The following is a 24553-nucleotide window of genomic DNA, read 5'->3' on the forward strand; positions in this document are numbered from 1 at the left end:
AATGCTTTTTACAAAGATTTTTATAGCAAGTAAGTGCTGTTCTTTTAAACTTTCTATTTATTAGGAGTTTCACAAAATATGAACTATTATGTAGCGCAACTGTTAATGTTATTTGAGTTGCAAATCAGCCTTCTAGAAAGGTTTCTGAATTATCATGAATCAAACTCAGCTTTGGATCACAGGAATAAACTACATTTGAAAATATTAAAATAGAAAACAGTTCTTTTGGTTTTTACTGTATTTTTGACCAAATAAATGCAGTCTTGCATTTTAAAAAACCTTTCAGACTCCAGAATGGTAGTGTAAATGGAAGTAAATAGAGCACAAATTACATTTACAGAGACAACCAATATCATCCAAAGTGCACTTTGGCACATTGCCTTTGTCAACTGAGGTCTGTGGTCTCACCTTCTTAAAATCCCAATATATTTGGGAGTGATTCAAAGAAGCTTTTAGTGCATGAGAAACATGAACCAAACATGATCAAAATCATGGTTTATGTCACTGAAATAATCTGTTAGCTTCAGTGGGTGCTAAAAGCATGACGAATTCTGGCTCAGATTGGATGATTCTGTTACCACATGAAGGCTAGAGAGACCACAAACGCCAAACTGACTCTCATGTTTATTGGCATCCAGATGACTAATCAATGCTTGGACTGGAACCCAAGTCATTATATGGTTACTGGAGTCTACAGTTTTTGGCGACGCCAAAGCGAACTCAGCGAAACTATATAAAGTTGGTGGCAAAAAAAGGCGGCTGGCAGTTCTGTGTAAACTGTGCTCCTGACCATTCCCACTACCTTTTAATCACATACTTAGTGATTTGAATACTCTGTGGTTAAGAGACCACAGAAATCAGTATCGAAAACAGAATACTGGGAACGTATCAGAGGATACTTTGAGTGAGCTGAGGTCAAAGATGTCTCTCAACACTCGCTTCTTCTCATGTGTAAGCCAATTCAATCTTTAATCAAATTCATAAAACTTATTCAGTCAGACGATGAATTAAAGGGATAGTTCAGCTAAAAAAGAAAATTCCCTACTTTCTTCTATGGGACATAAAAGGTGAATTTTTGAAAAACATCCCGGCCGCCGTTTTCAATATAATTAAAGTGAATTTAGACTGGGGCTGTCAAGCTCCAAAATGAAAACATTAAACATAAAAGTATCATTAAAGTGCCCTAAGTCTTCTGAGGAGGGCTAAGAAATTATCCACTAAATAGCCAACCTTTTATGAGCACTCATGACACACATATCTGATTCATGAAGTAATTGTTTATTTAAGTGTGATCCAAAATCAATCAGTTGATCCAGTTGTTTATGAAGCAGATTTGGTGTCATCCAAGATCCTATTCCCCCAAATCTGTATTTTTCTCCTTTCTCGACAGAACCATTCCATTGGCTAAGACAACTTTTCATTGGGTCCTCTGCTAGGTGCCTGATTAGAAAAATGAAAAACACTTTACACTGTATTTAAAGAGACACTCCACCCCAAAATGAAAATTTTGTCATTAATCACTTACCCCCATGTCATTCCAAACCCGTAAAAGCTTCATTCGTATTTGGAACACAATTTAAGATATTTTGGATGAAAACCGGGAGGCTTGTGACTGTCCCATAGACTGCCAAGTAAATAACACTGTCAAGATCCAGAAAGAATATGGAATTGACATCGGCAGAATAGTCCATCTGCCATCAGTGGTTCAACTGTAACGTTATGAAGTGACGAGAACACTTTTTGTAAGCGAAGAAAACAAAAATAACAACTTTATTCAATAATTTCTTTGTCAACAGTCTCCTGTCTCTCTCCATATCACCGTATGCTCTTCTGTATCAGCCACACCACAAGGATCGCGCTGTATTTCTTTCAAATCAAAGCTAAATACACGTTAAATTTCTTTTGAATTACATATGATGCCATTTGAAATTTTGGGGTTAGTCAGATTTTTAAAGAAATTAATATTTTTATTTAGCAAGGATCCATTTAAATTTATCAAACATGACAATAAGGACCTTGTATAATGTTATATCGTCTTTCTATTTCAAAATAAATGCTATTCTTTTTAACTTTAAATTCATCAAAGAGAATCCGGATCTACAGTTTCCACATAAATATTAAGCAACACAACTGTTTTCAACATTGATAATAATCAGAAATGTTTCTTGAGCTGCAAATCTGCATATTGAAATGATTTCTGAATGATCATGTGACACTAAATTCACCTTTGATACCACAAGAATGAATTACATTTTTGTAAATAAACTGTAATAAAATTTGACTATGAAGGTTATGCATCCCATAATAAATCCCATAAAAACTTTTTCAAAAATAAATACTTTTTTTTTAATTATAAATACTTTTTCAAAAAGAAAATAATATATGCTAAAAGATGATCAAATCAAACATTTCCCTTTCTTTGTGTTTTTCAATTAGCCTTGACGATGAAAGAAATGAAAGGACAGACTTTTCATCTTTGGAGTCGTGAACATAGCCTTGAAGTAAACATGTGCTGTTTTTTTTAATTCTGTGTTTTTTAGCAGCAGAAAAATAGAAATGAGGAAGACTTATTCTACTCTTTTCTCTTTAATCGCCTGATGCTTTTCATTTGAATTCCCCCGTTTTTCCCCATCTCACATCTCAATCTAGAGCATTCTTCAGTAAAAGCTCACGAGTATGTAGCATTTATGATCCCCTCATGAGAAAACAGATCTCTGTCGAAGTTCAAATGCAGCCGCCTCTCCTTAAATTACAGACGGCTCACCTTCCCGTATCCCTCTCTCTCAAAAACATTTGCCAGTATCACCCTGCCAGGACTGAAACTCCCCTCAACCTGTGCTTGTGCATGAGACTGTAACTACATTCAGAGAGGAGGTAAAACCAGCCATACCCCGAGAACCCGCCTCCCAGAATCGCTCCACATACAAAGTCCGGTTTAACCAAGTGCCCTGCCTTTGTCTCGGCCTCGGGGAGCAGTTCCTTCATCGGTCCACGCAAGCCAAAGAAAAACACATTGCTAGGGCCATTTCTGAGTAGGATTGGAACAAGGCCACGGTAAAAAGCTTCTCGGCCCCCCCCCCCCCCTCCCCATGCCGGCACAAGTTGTTGAAGCAAAACACACGAAAAATATGCTCAGTGTTTTGAAAGTTTCCATGCTGACGTGGGTCCTGCAGTAGAGTTTGGACCCTCTCAAATGCCCCACAAACGTTTTATACGTCGCGTTTTAATTGATCGGGGGGCTCTGATGGAGCCGCCGCCGGTGGTGGCCTCATCCGCATAGTCCAGAGTCAAAACTGATGATTTGTTGATAGGGGCAGTTTGCGGTTTCTTTCTGCGCGAAGGCGGCGGCAGGATGCTCACGGCGGCGAAAGGCTGGTAAACTCATTCCTCCTGGAGCCGCCATACCGCCCGCAACTGGGAACAAACCGCCGGGCCAACCGGCAAAGGGATGGGGTACCAAGGATGACAGGACTGTTATGACCTGCTTCTGGCGATGGCGGAAGAACTCACTACTTTGCGGCGGAAAGGTTTCCCTTGACTCCTGCGGCGCGATCTCCTCTGGTTCCCGGCTGGCGGGATAATCATTTGGTCCTGTTTTTGATAGGCCAGGCCTGGCACCAAGAAAATTGAGGATCAACTTGATGAGGATGCAACGATAAAAATCGATGATGGTAAAAACAACTATATGCAAACAACTTTGTAGCGCGTACCGATAGTAACCCTTGCGACACTCAGGTAATTCCGTATTTAATTTATCTCTGCAGGCAAGCCGTCTAGCATTTCCCACCGCTATTAAAATTTTAGAAATTGGGTCATATTGCGTTTCTGTTATTCCAATAGGAGAGGCACATTGCGAAAGTTGTATGCATATCGTACATGTCTTAGTAGGTCATTCTCATGTAATTGCATGTCGGGGTGTGTACGCTCTGGTGTGTTGCCTCGTCAGCGCAAAACCCAATTTAGTCATTGTGTTTGGACTGGCTTGGAGTTTTGGTAGTTGTAGCGTGTTGCATGAAGAATGTCGACCAACATGAGCAGTTTCATCAATGTCCGATGAACATCAACACAATCGCATTTGAGGGACATTTTGAGATCCTTGCAAGTGGACAAACCTAACTTACTTCAGAGGTGTTTCGAATTTCTCCTAAATTACCTGATCACAGAGACTCATAGACGTGAGGTCTACTTAACATCCTTACTATCCGACTCTGGTCCTGATGACTTCAAACGTCAACACCATGGACAACTTCTCTAATGCTTTGGAGGCTCCTGACATTTAGAAACTCCACATTTCGGTTCCAGCGCTCTCATAGTATTGAAAGATTAGGTTTGCCTCGATGGATGTATGTTTGGTCGTTGTAGTTCTATGGTGGCAAGTAGCGTACAGACACACAGAGACTTTACCGCAACAAAGTGATAAGTACAAACTTTGTCTGCGCTGGATAGCATAGCTTTTACTCTCCCCTGTCTTAAAATCATAGATGCATTGTTTAGCTGAACCTATTGCCTTTCTCCAAGCTACATGTCACTGTCAGTGCAGTTCTGACTAGCCTTCTGAAAAGCCTCTGTTACTAAGGTCTAGGATTTAACTTGACAGAATCAGCTTTGTCGAATGACCATGAATATATCCAGGTATTCCAAATTAGCTCTGACTAGGAGCTGACTGAGAATCACGGATAACTCGCTCATGGAAAACTATAAAACCACACATACTTACCCGATAGGTACCTAGACTGCGATGGCCGGATGAGGTGAGTGTTCAGCAACTCAGATACTTACTGTAAATTTAACGATGACTTTTCCACATTTTTGTCATAGATAGGTGTATTTTGTCTTGTGAACTGTCAGTTTATGCTCGAATCCATGGGTCATATTTCAAAACCGTATTCCATTGACAAAGTAGACCTTATGTGCACCTTGTGCACTGTATTAGATTCAATGGAATGAATCAAGTCCCCATCGTCATTTAAAATTGTGCTGACAGCTTCAGAGGATAATTTTTGTTTAGTTTCTTCCTTAAATTCCGAACATGAAGATCTTTTCATTTCATGAAATCTATTGCTGACTAAGAATAATATTAACGTTTGTCATACCTCGAGAGATAGGTCCTCGACATAGCAACTTGACAAAGTCGGCATCCATTGATGATAAAGCTCTAAATAAATATCAATTCCTCGGATCTAGTCGAGCAGACTGCTCTATCTTCAAGGTACTTTCGATACTAAACTCGTACGTCAGTCTTTCAATTCCCGGAACGATATCCATAGGTTATGGTATATGCTAGCCATTTTTGGATTTGCTTATGTCCATATGGAAGTATTCCAACAGAAATTGACTCAAAATATCTGCTCTGAAAAAAGACAGAACTTAGAATACATAAAGATATGTCCGATTACATCTTGTAAATCGTTATCACTCTTTTTTTTCTTTTTTTTTTTACCTGTCGATTTTATTTATATAACTCTCTTAAGCTTATCATTTCAAAACGATTATCACACAAATATTAACTGATTGTACTTGGTATTTGTCTAAATAGCAAATAATGTGCAATATGCTTGCTGCTTGTGAGCTATTATCACAGATCTTGAGCTCTTTCAGGCATCTTAACACCAACTCCTTAGCGACCTTTCTCAAACCACCTCTGAAACTTCTAAAGCGACGACTGAGCCTAGGGTGAGGCTGTAGTCTAGTATGCCTGTAGAACTATAGAAAGATAAAATACTAAAATATAGTATTACGCACACTAATCATAGCTATTATTCAACTGGATGAGAATTAGATGAATTCAGAAATCAGCATATATTTATGATTCCGATAGAAATCAGAAACAGCTGATTAGCATATCACACAGGACTATGCTTGAACGCTTCATCACTTCTATTGATATGTGGGCTTATGTGACATGGAATAAACAGAAATTGCAGTTTTTGTATCATGTCTTCATTCCAATTTTAGAAGCCTTGCATGACACGTCCGCTCGATGCTTCCAGTGCCGCTTTTCGTGTGCTTACATTCTCACTATACTGGTATGTGTCATGTTATACAGAATGACATCAGTATCTACTCCTAGCTCTCTTTTAAATGGAAAATGATATGAACTTTCACATTGCTGCATGTGTGCGAACATTTCTATAACAGCGTCCAGACACAGAGATAGGACGCCTATTGAACCGTCCCAACAGTGCAGTATCATGTTAGTTTAGCGTACAGTTATTATTGTTACTATAAAATCATAATAATAACTATGGGTTTCATTCGATCGCTTTTATAAATCATTATATATTATATAATTATATATGATATATATATATAATAGTATATATCTATGATTGGATTCTTTTGGTTTATTATACTTGTCTTTAAGCCAGGTAGTGTTGGGCAAATACTAGCTGGTTTACTTTGTTAACTTCTTGCAAAGGCGTGACCTGAGATGTTTATGACAAGACAGATCAAATCATCAACCCGCGCCCCCTTCCGCGAGACAAAAATAAAATCATCTGATATTCAGAGATCATTTTTAAACTGAATCACTGAATTATTTCAGACCACGGAGATGAAGCATCTTCATCTTCACTGACAACAAACCAGCTACATAATGCAAACACGCACACACATCACGTTCAAACATTTGCATCATCATATTGTTTTACCTGCTATGAAATGTCTCTGAATGAACATATGATAAAATATCCGGCACAATCTGATGAAGATTACGTGATGTACATTTTATAAACATTGAAAGCTCACCTCATGTGATTCGCTTCCGTCGCGCACATGTATCACAACACATACACACTTCGCGCGCAACATCGCGCTCTGATTGGCTTGATGATGTCGTCGCTTGACGTGCTGATACGAGATCTGTGTCTAAAATATAAATCGATGACTTTCTGCGATTTCTTTGGTGCTGTGGCCTTTTCTTTGTTATAATTTATTTCAAACAGAACACTATTTCACGGTGCGCGTTGTGACCTAGAGAACATGACAACATACACAGAAACAATAAAGATCACTTGGAGCTTGGTAGATTAATGACATAACCGTTTAGCATTTTTTATATATAAGAAATAATACGCTGACTAAGTTGTAAACATTCAAGATATTTGCATGTTATTCAGGACATAAACCCTATTTTTGGGAAAACCATAGACTGTATCGGTGTCATAGGCCAGAGAGAGGAGAAGAGAGAGAGACTTGTCGAGCATTTGATCAATTAAGCCAATGAAATGAAGGAACAAAATGATCAACAGCTTGCACCTGCCAGAGTAATCAAATTGTTTTCCTCACTTAGCTCATACAATCAGGATTGTGTTGTTTAAATATATAGCTATACGTGTCCAACAGAAGTCCTGTTCTGTGTCTTCTACATCTGGTGTGTTTGTCTCAACAGTACAGTAAATAGGTTTTGGTGTTTTATTTTGCGTAGTGCTTTGTTGGAAGCCTTATGTTTTTTGTATTTGTAGGTCATCTTTTCCATTTAACCCCTTCATTTCCCCACAAAAAAAAAAAAAAAAACTGAAGTAAACGATGGCTTGACAAACCAGATATCAGTGAGATCTCTCAGTTTTGACAAGACCGAAGCTGAAGAAGACTGAGACAAAAAGAGAAGACACACTTCCAACTAAAGAGAGTAAGTCGGCCGTTTTTAGAGCGCTCATTAACTTCTGACCCTAAGTGATCTGTGTTTCTTATTAGCGCAGTGTAAAGGCTTTTGTTCTTTGTAAGAGAATTTATTTTTACAATAAGTGTCTTTTTCTTTTTTTTTTTTTTTCACCTTCCAGCCATTGAACAGGATAAACAGTGTGAGGCATAAACTATCTTCACCAGGGCAAGATGTGGAGAACTGTGAGAAGTGGCAGGCCCACTTGAAAGCAGAAGATGGCTTCTTCAACCACCAGTCACTATAGTCCTAGGCTGGAGTGGAACATTTGCCCTCAGTTAGTTTTTAACTTGTGTATCAGACCATGCCTGAAAGATGACTTGTCGTCAGATGATGGATCACTAGTATGATCATGTGTCACTGAAGGTGCAAGTCACTTTGCACTGAGGCTGTCTAACGCTATGGTCTTTGTATATCCTTGGAATGAAGAAAATAGTTTTATTTTGCCCTCTCGTCTTCTCAGGTGAAATAACACCTTTCAAATGAGATTACTGTGTCTGGGTTTTTAAGTGAACTATGGGCTTCTAATATTTGGTTGTAGACTAATTTTAAAAAATATGCCAATTTATCTACCTGGCTTTTGGTGAGATTTTTTGCTGCTTGCAGTTGGGGGGGAGAAAAACGCTTTTTAAACGAGCTGTCAAGTCAGAAATGTTCCACTTTGTGACACTTGCAGTGTTTGCTTTAAACAGTTTATTTCAGTCAAAGTTTAAATTTGAATCTTATTTTAAGTATTGCATTTCAAGTATTTAAAACAATGGTTTAGTTTGCTGTAATGACCTAAATGGTAAGCCAACACACACAGAAATATTCAGCTGTTGCATATCAGTAGAAAATTCCTGCTGGAAAGCAATTTTAGTGAAAATATTTCTTGAGAGGCCGCCTTTGTTTCAATGTTTCTTGGTTACACGTGATTTTGTTTTGCCTGATCATGAGACCAGGGGGCTGTTTCGTAAAACAAGTTTACCAAACAAGCCAGGCTTATTTCAGTTAGTCTGACTTATTGTCAGTTGATTTGGTTCAAAATAAATCAGACTAACTGAAATAAACCTGGCTTATTGGGTAAAATTGTTTTATGAAACAGGCCCCTGATTATTCAAGTCTGGTAATATACGTTAACCGAAATACTTCCTTGAACTTACAACACAAATCTTGAGTCCAAAAGCTAGCTAGCTGTTTGTCTGTATTTACGTAAATGCATTCTTCAGATATTTTAGGATGTGCCACACCATTTACTGCTGTAAGTGGTGCCGACACCCCAGTACAGCGCCTGGCCTGCATAACTGAGGTCTGTGCTGCTTTCACTGCCTGCAGGCCAGCAGAGATGTGACAGACATTCACAGCTTTAGTGTGGGTGACGGTGATGGAGCAGTGTCACACACACAAAAACATCACAACCCTGAAAATGCAGTTGGAAAACTCATGGCAAATAATTAACAAATACTTCCACTCATGAAATCCACCATATGCAGAATTAATAATGTCATTTCACAAAACGACACACTGTAATTGACATGAAAAATAATGAATTGTCAAGCAGTTCGTTTTCTAGAATGAGCATCCAATGTGAATAATTTTGGTTAGTTCTCTTTTCTTCAAACACAAACATTTGTTTTTCTGGTAAGAACTATATTGACTTCTATTTTTTACTGAGCTACAGTCATAATAACATTGCACATCTTCGTCATAGCATCTCATAATTTTGACTTTTTAATCTCATTATTCTGACTTTATCATAATAATGATTTTTATGGCATGATTATGATTTACCAAAGCATGTTTTCTTTTTTCTTATGTGGCAGAAATTGGCCTTCTAGTGTAAAGGCATTTACACAAAGAACAATAACTAAAACCGACAAGTTAGAAACTATAAGAGGAGATTGGAATCACTTTCAAACTAATTAACTATATATAGGAGCAATTATTGACAATAAAAATATTGTCAATATATTAAATCCCTAGCTAAGCTGAACTTGACACGAACTTGGACTCTCAGAGTACTTTTCTGAGAACAGTCAATGGAAAGTATGCAAATGATATTCACTATTGACCACAAGTCTGTGTATTTTAGCATTCTTTGCATTCCTCAAAATGTTTTAGCGTTCCACACTTATTTAGTCTCCACAGAAACATTCATTATCATATTAACTTAATTTTTAAATGTTTGTTTTCATGACTATCAGAAAACACAGTTATATAGAATGTAAAAAATATTTATTAATATTTATAGTCCTTAAATTTCGCTTTTATTGAAATGAAAATCACTAATAGCAGGAGTTTGGCGCCTCTGCTGTATGTACAATATCTGCAGCTACAGCTTAGGATCCTCATGAAAGTAAATAAGGCTACTAGTTATGTAACGTTACATGGACGCTCTTTTATGTACACTCTCAATACTGTTTTACATTTGTTTTATTTATATTTCACTCACGTTGAGGACCACAGAAATATGTTAAATAATAGACTACATTTATTGTTGTTTTTTCACACAAGATTAGAATTAGTTTTATAAAAGTTAAAATCGGACAGGTCAAGAAACTGAAAGCTTATTCTGAAATCTGGAAGGCAGGTTTATAACCACGAGTGCTCTACCAATGAGCTGCTACGCAATGACATGAGCCAATCACGTGTTCCGCCCCTTGACCGAAACCCCGCCCATTCCGTTTCATTCACTTTGCAACACTTGACGTACTACATCATTTATAATCAAACAGTAACAGTCACGGGTCGCACTATTTCTAAATTCATTCAGAGCAACCGTCAACATACATATGTCCGTTTAACGGAGTCTATCGCTTATTTGTTTATCCGTTGAATTACAGTTTTAGTTCCGAGTTAGATAAACATGGAGAACGGCCTGGAAGCACAGGAGACAGTTCGTCTGGATCTGGCTGTCACGCAGTGGCTGAAGTATGACAAGGTAACACCAAACATATACTGCTGTGTAGCTTTAAGTAGCTTTAAATATGTGAAATCTGACATCTTTAGTGTTGAAACTGAAGTTCAGTAGCTTATAACCAAGCCTGGTTTAAAAAAATCCTTTTAAGTGGCTTATTAACTAACAGCTCAGTTATGAATCAGTGAAGGGAAACACCCTGGCATTGCTTTATAACGTAATGATCCACTAAAGCAGTTTTCAGAACTAGAGCTGCTTGTAGAAGATGCTTTTCAGGAAGCGCTCTTACTAAATAAATTACCCAACAAGATCTGAACAGCGATTCAGTCCGTTATTGATATGCCATTATTTAAAATAGACTTTTGCTCAGAGACCGATCAGTCCTGCATAAAATTAATTTAGGTCTATACTCTTATTTGTCTCACAACTGTAAAATTAATATGCAATACTGTTCAGAAGTTTGGGTGTAGTAAGGTTTTATTGTTTTTGAAAGCAGTCTCTAATGTTAACCAAGGCTGTATTTATTTGAGCAAAAATACAGTACAAATAGTAATATTTCTATTTGAATATATTTTAATGTGATGCAAAGTATTCAGTGTTACATGATCCTTCAGAAAGCATCCTAATATGCTGATTTGATGCTCAAGAAATATGTCTTATTTTCCATGTTGAAAACAGTTGTGCTGCTTAAAATGTTTGTGAAAAACATGATTTTTTTTCCAGGATTCTTTGATGAATATAAAGTTCAAAAGAACAGAATTGATTTGACATAGAAATCTTTTGTATAAACATCTTTATTGTTTTTTTTTTTTTTTTTTTAAACAGTAGATTTTTCCTGATGTTTTTTAGATCAAAATTTAATATGGATCCCTCACAGAATAAAAAAATACAAAATCTTACTGACCCCAAACTTTTGAACAGTAGAGTAGATGTCAAAGTATTGATCATTTGATTTGCTTTTTCATATTAAAATCTCTATTACTTTTAATTGCATATTTTGGCAAATCTGAGCAGCTCACAGATCACTGTGTTCTTTTTCTCAAAAGAAAAATCAGAGAAGCAAGAGATTTAAGAATAAGCCTCATATATATCAAGAGAAACATTTGTAATTTCTGTTTAGGAGTGTTTTGGAATTGGGCAAATGTGGCTGATTTATTTGCTACAAACGCATGACTTGCCTGAACTCAAAGTGAATGAGCATTGTGCTTGGATAAACAAAGAAGCATGGCACAAAACAGTTTCTAGACTGTTACACTGAAACACTTAAACAGTATTCGAGTGTCCTCTAAGACACCATTTAAATAGCATGTAAATCAGGGTCAACGGACAGTTCCATAAAAGCACTTACAATATTAGTGCTATCATTACAGTAACTGGAGTCTTGTGCTTAACTGGGTCACATGAAACAGATAAGGGTTTTACGCAGAAGTGGAAGGTCATTAATTAAGTAAAATTAGACTTAATCAAATTAGACTTAAGCTGCCACTGTCTATGATCTCATCGGTAATAATAAAATGGGAATAATGCTGAGGAAAAAAGAAAATCCCATAACTAGCCTATTGTCTGTAAACTTTCAGATACCTAAAGAGCACTTATTTTAAATAAGTAATTGTTTTATAAAGTAGTCTGATTATATAATAAAAAAATAAAGTAAATTTTGCATAAATTAAATTGGACATAAAATTTATATAAAAATGTAGCCATGTGCAGTAATATTGAAAATGATAATTATAATCATAACGGAATTGAATTGTGAAACCAGTGAAGATTCACACCCCTATTTTTAAGATAGGCAGTACTGATATAACTATAAACAAAAAGCATAGAAACTGCTATTTTGGTTAAAATGTGAAGTTGTACAGATGTGTACAGAAGAATAATTAATAAGGAAAAAATGTTGATTTTTGAATTGTTTTGGAATTGGAATTGGACTCCCAGAATCGGATCTGATCGTGAAGTGCCTAAAGATTCCCACCCCTACTATTTACTTTTTTAATACACATTCCTGGTCTAATTGTGATTTTGTAAGTGCACATTATTTAAAAATATATATATATATTTTTAATCTAGTATATATTTTTTGTGTGTGTTTACAGAATCCAAAGACAGCTGCTGCTGTGCGGTCTATGGTTAAGGACAGAGCCATGTCAGAGCTGCAGAAGTGTTTCGGGGCCCGTATGGAGTTTGGCACAGCGGGATTGAGAGCCGCCATGGGACCTGGAGTGTCCTGCATGAATGACCTCACCATCATACAGACCACACAGGTGACATACTCTACACAAGCTTTCCGTGAAATCTTATCACTTATTATCTTTTCACTCTGAATAATATACAGGAGGCCTAAGCTATAACATCAGATTAGGGTATTCAAGTGCTCTTGGTGCCCCGCAGGTGCTCTAGGCTGGAGGTTTGGTAGTATCTTGGTTGTATGTAAGCGACCAAGATAGTCAAAACAGCAGCTGATAATGTTTGTTAGAATAGTAAAGTAAGTCCTGGGAACTGTATAACCTCCTACTATGCAACAGCCACAACTCAAAAATCCAATCCACAACCCATTAATAGTGTATATACATGCCATTATACTTGTATGTACGTCACAATACATAAAAAAGTAACTTCTTCCGTTTTATCATGACTTTAAGGTGCGGTCACATTTGCAAAATCTTGTGGGCAAATAATAGTGTAGTGAATGATAATAAAAAATTTGAGGTCAAAAGTTTACACCCCCCTTTCAGAAAATGCAAAATGTTAATTATTTTACCAAAATAAGAGGGATCATACAAAATGCATGTTTATTTAGTACTCATCTGAATAAGATATTTCACATAAAAGATGTTTACATATAGTCCACGAGAGAAAATAATACTTGAATTTATATTAAAAAAATGACCCCTTTATTCTTAATACTGTGTTGTTACCTGAATGATCCACAGATGTTTTTTTGTTTAGTGATAGTTGTTCATGAGTCCCTTGTTTGTCCTGAACAGTTAAACTGCCTGCTGTTCTTCACAAAAATCCTTCAGGTCCCACAAATTCTTTGGTTTTGCAGAATCTTTGTGTATTTGAACACATTTTAATGAATCTGAGGTAAATTGAACTGGCACTGCACAGCGTCTTGTTGTCTTCATAGAATCTTTATCGTTTTGATTTCTCTGTAGACTTGCGTTCACCTCTCGTTATTTACACTACATGAGCGAATCGTTGGCGGAGCTAAACAGGCAGCACTGTAGAAGCAGGCATTGATCTTCTTCTGTGGAGGTGGTGTTTAGCCACACTATTATATCATAGAGTTGTACATTCCACAAGCTGTTGTTTTGGCAGACTGGATTCAATATAAGCTGTTTTTAGACTAACAACACAGTTTTGAGTCCTGAAAATTACAGGATGATTTTATAGCACAATCACCTCTTACATATGAAAAGATCAAGGGAATTTTGGTTTCTCAGTTCATGACCCTTTAAAATCAATTACAGATCACAGGTATTCCTATTTAAATAACTGGATTTCCCCTGCGAAAATTCGGAGAACAATGGTAAATGTGACCTCACCTTTATGTTGCTGCAGTGCTACTCTCATACATATTTATATGTATATGTATATCAGTATACATATACAGCTTAGTGTACATTTAGGCTAAATGGAAGTTCACACCCATGTGGTCTGATTTTTGCATGGAATTTATCTGTTCAAACCAATGAGAAAAATTGGCAGATGGGCTAAATAAAAATGCACATTCATTTTCTGACATGAAGGGCATTCAGCGGAGTGCAACTTTTCATTTCTGACAACCTTTTTGTTAAATAGAAGTCAAGCAGTATTTGTATTTGCTCTGCTATTCACTGATCCCTATTCAAAATAATCTTTTTGTGAACACTACAAAACCACAAACTCGTCAAGTCGTAACGTAAGGAATGCTGTTTATGAGCTCTATTTACTTTCATCTTGGTGTGAACAGGCCTTAAAGGGATACTCCACTCATTTACTCATCTGTCCCAGATGCATGACTTTTTCTGTGGAGCACAAACAGAGATTTGTAGAAACTTTGCAAAGCATAATCAAGTTAATGGGCAAAACTGTCTGTTCCAGAAACCATTTCTTACATTGTCACAATAAATTTGGTGTCCAGTAAGGCTATGGATTGATGGTAATTACCCTCTTTTGCTTCTGGTAGGGTTTCTGTGCGTACCTGGAGCAGTGTTTTACAGATCTGAAGCAGAAGGGGGTGGTGATCGGGTTCGATGCTCGCGCTCACCCCCCAAGTGGCGGCAGCAGTAAAAGATTTGCCTGTCTTGCTGCTTCTGTCTTGATCAGTCGAGGCGTCCCAGTCTACCTCTTTAGTGACATCACACCCACTCCATATGTGGTACGTATGAACCTGCTGTACTCATGAAGAGAAAGTTCAGATTTATTTTTAATTCTGATATGTTAGAGCCATGGTGGTAGAGCACAAGTCTTGACTTGACATGTTTCAGTACCATTTACTTTTTTCTCCTCCATTTAAATTGTTCTCTTAACAGTAAAAAATAATTAATAATCTACTATTTTCCTTTACTTGGTCATGCCTTGGCACAGTAATAGTATCACCATGGTATTTTGACATATTTCTGTTCATTATTTAGAAGTGTTCTACAAAGATATGCAACATATTCAAAAATATAGTAACGTTGTCCAGATGTTTTCTGTTCATTATTTAGAAGTGTTGTCCATTGTGGTTAGAGGTTTGTGTTCTAAGATCTTTGAAATTTTCAACTTCCTGCTACAAAGAAGTAATCACAAACCAACATCCAAAAGCATGAGAAAGGAGACAGAGAGACACAACTGCACGTGAACACAATGTGAGATTGTTGCATAAGAGACTAGAGGGGTTCATGAAGATTCTTCACCAATAATCAACTTTTCTGTTCCCATGAGTACATGGACACGCTCTCACTCATTCTCTTATCACTCTCTAAACCTTTCCCTTTGAGCCCTCAAACAGCTTTCTCTCACTCTGTGTCCTCTAGCCCAAAACCTTTTTGGTCACTGTTATGTAAAATGTAGTATTAGTCCAAAAACATTGATTTAAAAAGTAAAAATAATGTAATTTGAGAGGGAAAATGTTATGCCATCCACATAACTTGCTATCTCTCTGTAACTTGGTGGCCCTGGTGATCTAAATATCATATTTTCAATTTTCAGCTAAGCATGGTTTCTGGATAAAAATTTTGGCACAGTCAGAGAGCTGGCACAGCTTGATCATGTGCACCTTGCATGCTCCGAGCACGTTTGTTCAACTGTGCTTTTTTTGGACATGCACCATGTACTTTTTTATGTTGTGTTACTTTTATAATTTATATGATGCATTGTTGTATTACTCTTAATAAAATATATCTACTATGTACTTAGAAAAATACACTACTGTTTAAAAATTTTGGGATAGTATGATTTTTTATTTATTTTTAAAGAAATTAATACTTTTATTCACCAATTAAATTGATGCATTAAATTGATCAAAAGTGACATTAAAGACTTTTACATTGTTACAAACATTTTTGATTCAAATAAATGCTGTCCTTTTGAAAATTTTATTCATCAAATTTATCATGGTATCCACAAAAATTAATAAAACCGAATATACCATATCATTGTAAACCACTGTTTCTTGGCTGATTGTTTTAATTAAGCAGAGCAAAAAAAAAAAAAAAAATCTCTTCTCTTTTCTTTTAGCCTTTTACCATATCACATCTAGGACTGTGTGCTGGTGTCATGGTAACAGCCTCCCATAATCCCAAACAAGATAATGGATACAAGGTATCATCGATCCCTAAATAAAATGTTTGATTTGAAAGAATACAGCATGTTTGATTATTTGACCCATTTTTCAATATGTGTGTTTAAGTGTACTGGGCAAATGGAGCTCAGATCATTCCTCCCCATGATAAGGGCATCGCTGCAGCTATTGAACAGAACCTTGAGCCGTGGCCTAAATCATGGGACACAGATGGAGCTCTTCAGAGTTCCCTACTCAGTGACCCATACCAGGAGATACACAGAGAATACTGCAAAACCATACAACAGCACTGCTTTCACAGGTACACTCACGAAGACATGCCTGCAGAATTCCATTTGAATGATCTGATATTCATTTTCAAAAATTCCATGATCAATACTTGCAGAACATGCCTTTTAAAATGTTTGTATAATATTTATATGCTACTTAAGAAAGAAACTCAATCATTTTTAAATCAAATCTGAAGCAGTTTAAAGGGTTACTCCACCCCAAAATAAAAAATTTTGTCATTTATCACTTACCCCAATGTCTTTCCAAACCCATAAAAGCTTTGTTCGTCTTCGGAACACAATTTAAGATATTTTGGATGAAAACCGGGAGGCTTGTGACTGTGCCCATAGTCTGCCAAGTAAAATACACTGTCAAGGTCCAGAAAAGTATGAAAGACATCGTCAGATTACTCCATCTGCCATCAGTGGTTCAACTGTAACGTTATGAAGCGTACACTCTTCTGTGTCAGCTGCACCACAAGTATATGTTTTCTACATATATTTATGCTTTGATTTTTGCTTTGATTGAAAGCAAACATAACATTAGGGTTTAATCACTTCATAACGTTAGGGTTTAACCACTGATGGCAGATGGAGTATTCTGACGATGCTTTTCGTACTTTTCTAGACCTTGACAGTGTATTTTACTTGGCAGTCTATGGGACAGTCACAAGCCTCCCGGTTTTCATCCAAAAAATCTTAAACTGTGTTCCGAAGATGAACAAAGCTTTTACAGGTTTGGAACGACATGGAGGTAAGTGATTAATGACAAAATTTACCTTTTGGGGTGGAGTAACCCTTTAAGACCGTAATGGATCTGAATCAAATCTGGAAGTTGGTGCTAATAGCCATCTGATAATGCGTCTGGTTTTCACGCATCTTGTGTTCTCACAGGGAGCTGAATAAGAATTCCGAGGTGAAGATTGTCCATACCTCAGTTCATGGGGTGGGCCATATTTTTGTCCAGGCTGCTTTTAAGGCCTTTGACCTTCATCCTCCATATGCTGTGGAACAGCAGAAAGATCCTGACCCAGAGTTCCCCACCGTCAAATACCCCAACCCTGAGGAGGGAGAAGGAGTCTTGGTACAATACACTGACACACACACAAATGACATTAGAAAAAGTGATATATATATATATATTTTTTTTTTTTTTTTTTTTTTTTTTTTGGGGGTGGGGTTTGTTATGTAATGCCAGATGGACAGTAATCTATGTTTGTGTATGTAGACGTTGTCCTTCGCGCTTGCAGATCAAGAGGGAGCAACTGTTATTCTGGCAAATGACCCTGATGCTGACCGACTAGCTATTGCAGAGAAACAGGAGAGGTCAGTGTAATTTGGCATTTTGTGTTGATTTTCATTCAGTTTGTCATTTTTCTGAATAGCAATAATTCTTCCTGTAGTGGGCAGTGGAGGGTGTTCTCTGGGAATGAGTTGGGTGCTTTACTCGGCTGGTGGATTTTCCAGTGCTGGAAGCTGCAGAAAGGAGAGGGAAAAGCCTCCATTAAGGACGTCTACATGCTATCCAGCACCGTCTCCTCAAAAATCCTCCGTGCCATTGCTGTAAAAGAGGGCTTCCACTTTGAGGTACCTCTGCTTTTTACCCTACAAAGTGTAATGGTTTCTCTACCCCAGTGGTTCTCAATCTTCCCACCCCCTTTCCAAGAATATTTGAAGGCCCTCCAATATATATTGTTTTTAGCATTCCAATTAAGATTGTTGATATTACTACAGTTGAATAATTTTAAATCTTATTCTTTGGCTAGAAATTACTTACTGTAAGCACAATCTCACATAAAATGATTTTTAAAAATCCTTATCTAGCCATCAGAAACAACTGGAAGAGTCTTGGAAAAATAATGGAAACACAGAAAGTGCAGCTACTCTAAAGACATACTCTTCTTGTGGAAAAAAAATGGATTACTCCCTTTTGATGTTCTACTGTCTGACTCTATGCATCTGTCTTTTACAGGAAACTCTAACAGGCTTTAAATGGATGGGAAATAGAGCCAGAGAGCTGATGGACCAGGGGAAGAATGTTCTGTTTGCTTTTGAGGAAGCTATTGGTACAGTGGCATCCACACTTTTATGTGCAGATGCTGAACATTTATGTGCATTTGTGTAACAGTCTGAATTGGTAACCCACTGATCTTGGGTTCAAACCACAGATCCCTACATAAGTAGTTGTCAGTGGCTGTCCATTTTTATTCATCTCAATATCATAATTGTATTGAAATGTAAAAAAAAAAAACAAGTGGTGCAGACTTTATTAAAAGAAAGCTTTAATATTTTTCTTTGGTTGCTCTGTTGTTGTAGGTTACATGTGTTCTCCTGCAGTTTTGGACAAAGATGGTGTGAGTGCGGCTGCCATTGCTGGCGAGTTTGTCTCTTACCTGGCTTCTAAAAATATAACTCTGTCCCATCAACTCAGATCCATTTATGAGGAGTATGTCACAGAAACTTTGGCATTGACATCTCTAATAATTTATGTTCTGAATCTTCTTGTTAATCATAGTTTTCACATCGTCTTTTTTCAGGTACGGTTACCACATTTCCAAGAATTCCTACTTCATCTGTCACAACCAAGACACTATTAAGCAGATGTTTGAGCGTCTTCGGAACTACGATGGGGAGAATTCGTACCCTAAAGAGTGTGGGGGCTTTGCCATCACAGCAGTGAGAGACCTTACGACTGGCTATGACAGCAACCAGCCGGACAACAAGGCCGTGCGTAGCCCGTAATGATTAGAATTATTGTGATAGTTGATCTTATTTAAAGTTTTCTTATCCTATATCTGCGTGTCCTTTACTATTACTCACAGATTCTGCCCACCAGTAAAAGCAGTCAGATGATTACCTTCACCTTTGCTAACGGGGGCGTGGCTACAATAAGAACCAGTGGAACAGAGCCTAAAATCAAATATTACACAGAGCTCTGTGCTGCACCAGGAAACAGGTTTTGGACAGCTTCATTATTTCACACTATCACTATTGGCTTAATTTTAAAAATAATTATTATTGATATATGTAGAATTATTATTATTATTTATTGCAAACATATCATTGCAGAAGTAATATTACTTTTATATAAATTACATTGCAATATATTATTATTATTATTATTATTATTATTATTATTATAAAATAATAATAAATATAGATTATGATTTAATTTTAATATTATTTAATTTATAAAAATAGACAAATCAGATAATTATTACTATTGCAGTTTTTTTTACATTCAATATTAACAATAATTATAATACATTAAATATAATTATTTAGTAATAACATTATTATATAGAATGTATTATTCTTTTGTATCATAATATACTATTAAAATTATAAGTATTATACTATTCTATTCTATAATACTATTCCCTGTGACTATGCAATAACAATATTACATTAATTTGTATATTACTTTAGGTAGAATTCTTAATGTTGTGTGTGGATCTGTCTGTGTGTGTGTGTGTGTGCGTAAAATTATTATTATGAAGTAATAGTATGGTGATATATTTCTTTGATTTTAGTTTTTATAAATACAAATATTTTTATAATAATAATAATATGTTACATATATTTCTACATATAATTCTATATTATTTTATTTTTATTATTATTATTATTATTTTATAATGCTTTTACCACTTTTAACTGTATAATAACTGTCATCGTTATTATATGATAAATATTTCCAACAGTAGCTTTGTATGCTGTTATCACATACAGCATATTTTATTAACTTTATTTATAGAATATGATTAAGTTAATAAAACGAATAAAAGGTAATAGGTAGGGATGTAACGATTAACTGTGAACCGGTTGAAAATCGATTCAAATATGTGACGATTCAAATTGGTTGAGATGTTAAACCAGTTCAGTTAGGTGTAGGAGTTTATATGAATGCATGTCTGAGGGGAACTTACTGTCTTTAGAAAAGTTTAGATGGTATTTTTTCTTTCATCTTGCCTCTGTATAATTAAATCCAATTCAAGTTTATTTGTATAGCGCTTTTTACGATACAAATCATTGCAAAGCAACTTTACAGAAAATTAAGTTTCTACAATATTTAGTAGTAGCTTATCAGTGGTGACTGTCAGTTTATGTGCTTTACGGCAGAAATGTTCGGAAAAATCAATTAAAGACGTAAACAAACAGACGATGAACACTATTAACACCAATTATGCAATCAAACTTATAGCAAAATGTGGTAGTTCTGTATGTTGTTTCAGGTTTAGCATCATCTGAGGTCCTCTGAGGGGCAAAACAGAGAAACGAATAGAGACATAATTAGCGTAGCTGCTGTTCCAGCCAAGTAAAATTAATTAGTTTAACCCAAGCTAAAGAATAATAATGCGCATTTGATCAGATATAACTGCAGTCCAAAATTATGAGATTCATTATTTGAATGCTTGGCCAAAGAGATGTGTTTTTAATCTAGATTTAAACAGAGGAAGTGTGTCTGAACCCCGAACATTATCAGGAAGGCTATTCCAGGGTTCGGGAGCCAAATGCGAAAAAGCTCTACCTCCTTTAGTGGACTTTGCTATCCTAGGTACTACCAAAAGTCCAGCGTTTTGTGACCTTAGGGAGAGTGATGGATTGTAGCATGGTAGAAGACTAGTTAGATACACAGGAGCTAAACCATTAAGGGCCTTATAAGTAAGTAATAATATATTGTAACTGATACAGAACTTAATAGGTAGCCAGTGCAAAGACTGTAAAATTGGAGTAATACGATCATATTTTCTTGACCTGTTAAGGACTCTAGTCGCTGCATTTTGGACTACCTGTAGCTTGTTTATTGAAGATGCAGGACAACACCTAGCAGTGCATTACAATAGTCCAGTCTAGAGGTCATGAACGCATGAACTAGCTTTTTTCTGCATCAGGAACAGGTAACATGTTTCGTAGCTTGGCAATGTTTCTAAGATGGAAGAATGCTGTTTTTGTAACATGGGAAATATGATTTTCAAAAGACAAGTTGCTTTCATATACAACGCCCAGATTTTTGACTGTAGAGGAAGTAACAGTACATCCGTCTAGTTGCAAATTGTAATCTACGAGATTCTGTGTAATGTTATTTGGTCCAATAAGTAATATCTTTGTCTTAAATGAATTTAATAGGAGAAAATTATTGGTCATCCAATCTTTTACATTTTTAACACACTCTGTTAGCATAACAGTGGAAACTAATCAGCATAACAGTGGAAACTAATCCTGTATTTTCTAATAATATTACCAAGGGGGAACATGTATATTGAAAATGACAGAGGACCGAGGACAGATCCTTGTGGCATTCCATATTTTACTGGTGATAAATGATAGGACTCCCCATTTAAATAAACAAAGTGGTAGCGATCGGAGAGGTAGGATCTAAACCATCTTAAAGCCTGCCCTTGGATACCTGTATAGTTTTGTAATCGATCTAGGAGTATGTCGTGATCTATGGTGTCGAAGTGGGGCCTGAAACCTGACTGAAATTCTTTATAGAGATCATTTATTGTCTGACGCAAGAAGCAAGTCATTTGTAATTTTAAAAAGTGCAGTTTCTGTGCTATGGTGGGGCCTGAAACCTGACTGAAATTCTTTATAGAGATCATTTTTTTGCAGGAAGGAGCACAATTGAACAGACACAACTTTTTCTAAAATTTTAGACATAAATGGAAGATTTGAAATGGGTCTGTAATTTGCCAGTTCACTTGGATCTAGTTGTGGTTTCTTAATAAGAAGCTTAATAACCGCCAGCTTGAATGGTTTTGGGACGTGACCTAAAGATAACAATGAGTTAATAATATTGAGAAGTGGTTCTTCTGCTACAGGGAACAACTCTTTAAGTAATTTAGTGGGTACAGGATCTAATAAACTGTATAATGCATATTAAAGTTCATAAGTGAAGTGTTGCTTCGTTCACAGCATAAACAAAGGAAACACTTTAAGCGTAGTATATTATTAAAGTTATATTTCAATGTTACAAAGAAATGTACAGCATTTTGTCCAAGCAATAATAAAAGGACACATTTAATTCATAATTTGTCTTAAATATAATTTTGTTTAAAAAAAAAATCTAAATCGTGAATCGAATTGAATCATGAGTTGAGTGAATCGTTACATCACTAGTAATAGGTCATCAGGGTATTCTATGCTGACAGAAAATTTGCATACTCTGCACACTGTACGCTGCAATAATAGTAAAAGCAGTATGTTAGTATGATCATGGCCATAGAGCCTTAATCATAGTCTTGGCACATAAATGGCTCATAATCTTTTAAAAACAATTTTTCTGTCTGTCTTTTCTCTAGTGATCTTAACCAGCTGAAAACTGAACTGGATAACTTGGTTGACGCCATCGTGGAACACTTCTACCAACCAGAGAAAAACAACTTGACTCCTCGACCAGAGTGAGAGAAACTATCACTCAGGTTTACAAAGATTTTGTCTCATTCAGTTATTAGTCTTAACATACAGTACCACACATACCCACTCTTATTAAAACGTACATATTATGGGTCTCAATCTAAAGAGGTTTACCCTCCACTTTCTTACTTTTAATGCAGGAAATGTAGATCAAAGTTGGTGCCACATGAACATACCTATTGCCTTTTTTATTTTTTCACTTTTACATTTTTTTTCACCTTTCAGTTTTGTAATCTACAATATTATCAGATGAGAGATTATTTTATTCATTTGCCTTTTTTGACCTACAGTGGTGAACTATGAATGTAATAATTTAACAAAGAAGGTGTGCTTGAATTAATATAAAGCAGATATATTAGTTGAGTTGATTGACCAAAATGATTCCATATTGCTAGAGCAGAGGACAATATCTAGTTACGGTTTTTATTCAGCCAACCAAATAACCTCAGAAATCAAAAAGCCTGCTCATTTTATACCAGCAATGCTCAAATGCAGAACAGAGACCTAACAGCCTTAATGTGGAAAAAACTATAATTATATCCACATTTAAGTTTTCCACGTTTACATGATTCCATTGTGTCTTTATTCAGTCATCTATGTTCAGTGACATGTAACTGTTTGATTACATGTAATTTGTCTGTAAATGTTTATTTACATTTTGAATATCAAACTCAACCAGTTTGATCATTTATTCAGAACTTTTAGTTGTGAGGTTGACTGGGAACATATTTGGAAGGTTTTACATTTGAACAGAAAACAAAAGTATTCCTTGAATAGATTAGAGTTTGTGACCAACCAGATTTCTTGTGTTAAAGCAGCTTGTTTTTTAGACATTGCATTTTGGCAAATAGTTGTTATACTGCGATTTATCAGTGCATATGCCTTACTACAAACTCCAAAGTGGACTATGTCATCTAATTTAAGGCTGACTAGCCAAACCACTAGATACATTAAAATGCCTGTTGACTTCTTTTTCATGTAAAGTGATTTGATATGTTTCAGTTGCTCTTCAGTTTAATACTTTTCTCAAAATGCTGTTTTCCTCCTCTATTTGGAATCAATAAATAGCAAGTGGTAACAACAAAATGGTCTTTTGTCTGTGTGGGAGTGTGCGATAAAAATGTAGAAATAAAATGGATCTTGTATAACAAATGAAACCCATTTTATTCCTTGATTGAACATGTTAATTCAACATTCACTGTCTATTTTTAAAAGTCTCAAACTCATGGGTCCATTAAATTGTACTTTCCTGAGGTCTGACTATGAAAGCAGGAAATTGCATGTATTATCTGTTTAAGGCCAGTAGAGGGTATAGTTGATCCTAAAACGTTTATTTTATTTTTTAGCATGTTACATTCATGTTTTTGATTTATCTTTATTTGTTGCCTTTATTGTTATTTATTTGCATTACTTAATTTTTGTATTGCTTTTTTTTTTCATTTATGGACACTAGAATTTAAAGAACTACAATGTAAAGAAAGTTACCCAAAAATATAAATTCGGTCAAAAATCTTACTCATCCAATGTTAGGGGTCCCT

The 24553-nt window shown here is 35.9% G+C and overlaps 1 protein-coding gene across 1 annotated transcript; it reads left to right on the forward strand.

Annotated features, from left to right (window-relative positions):
• The first annotated feature begins 10357 nt into the window (after positions 1 to 10357).
• On the forward strand, positions 10358 to 24101 carry LOC109103573 (phosphoglucomutase-2-like). The gene is made up of 13 exons (XM_042716667.1): positions 10358 to 10580; positions 12653 to 12820; positions 14728 to 14919; positions 16263 to 16346; positions 16434 to 16627; positions 17490 to 17679; positions 17824 to 17921; positions 17999 to 18182; positions 18568 to 18661; positions 18912 to 19041; positions 19133 to 19322; positions 19418 to 19551; positions 22901 to 24101. The coding sequence occupies exons 1-13, from the start codon at positions 10506 to 10508 to the stop codon at positions 23001 to 23003; spliced, it is 1836 nt and encodes a 611-aa protein (XP_042572601.1). The 5' UTR covers positions 10358 to 10505; the 3' UTR covers positions 23004 to 24101.
• Positions 24102 to 24553: the final 452 nt, after the last annotated feature.

Source organism: Cyprinus carpio, chromosome B1 (genome assembly GCF_018340385.1).
Source record: "Cyprinus carpio isolate SPL01 chromosome B1, ASM1834038v1, whole genome shotgun sequence".
Taxonomy (NCBI): Eukaryota; Metazoa; Chordata; class Actinopteri; order Cypriniformes; family Cyprinidae; genus Cyprinus; species Cyprinus carpio.

Coding starts and splice junctions, on each gene's coding strand:
- LOC109103573 (XM_042716667.1), top strand. CDS start 10,506: ATGGAGAACGGCCTGGAAGCACAGGAGACAGTTCGTCTGGATCTGGCT. Junction 16,347..16,433: donor AACAAGATAATGGATACAAG/GTATCATCGATC, acceptor ATGTGTGTTTAA/GTGTACTGGGCAAATGGAGC. Junction 16,628..17,489: donor CAACAGCACTGCTTTCACAG/GTACACTCACGA, acceptor GTGTTCTCACAG/GGAGCTGAATAAGAATTCCG.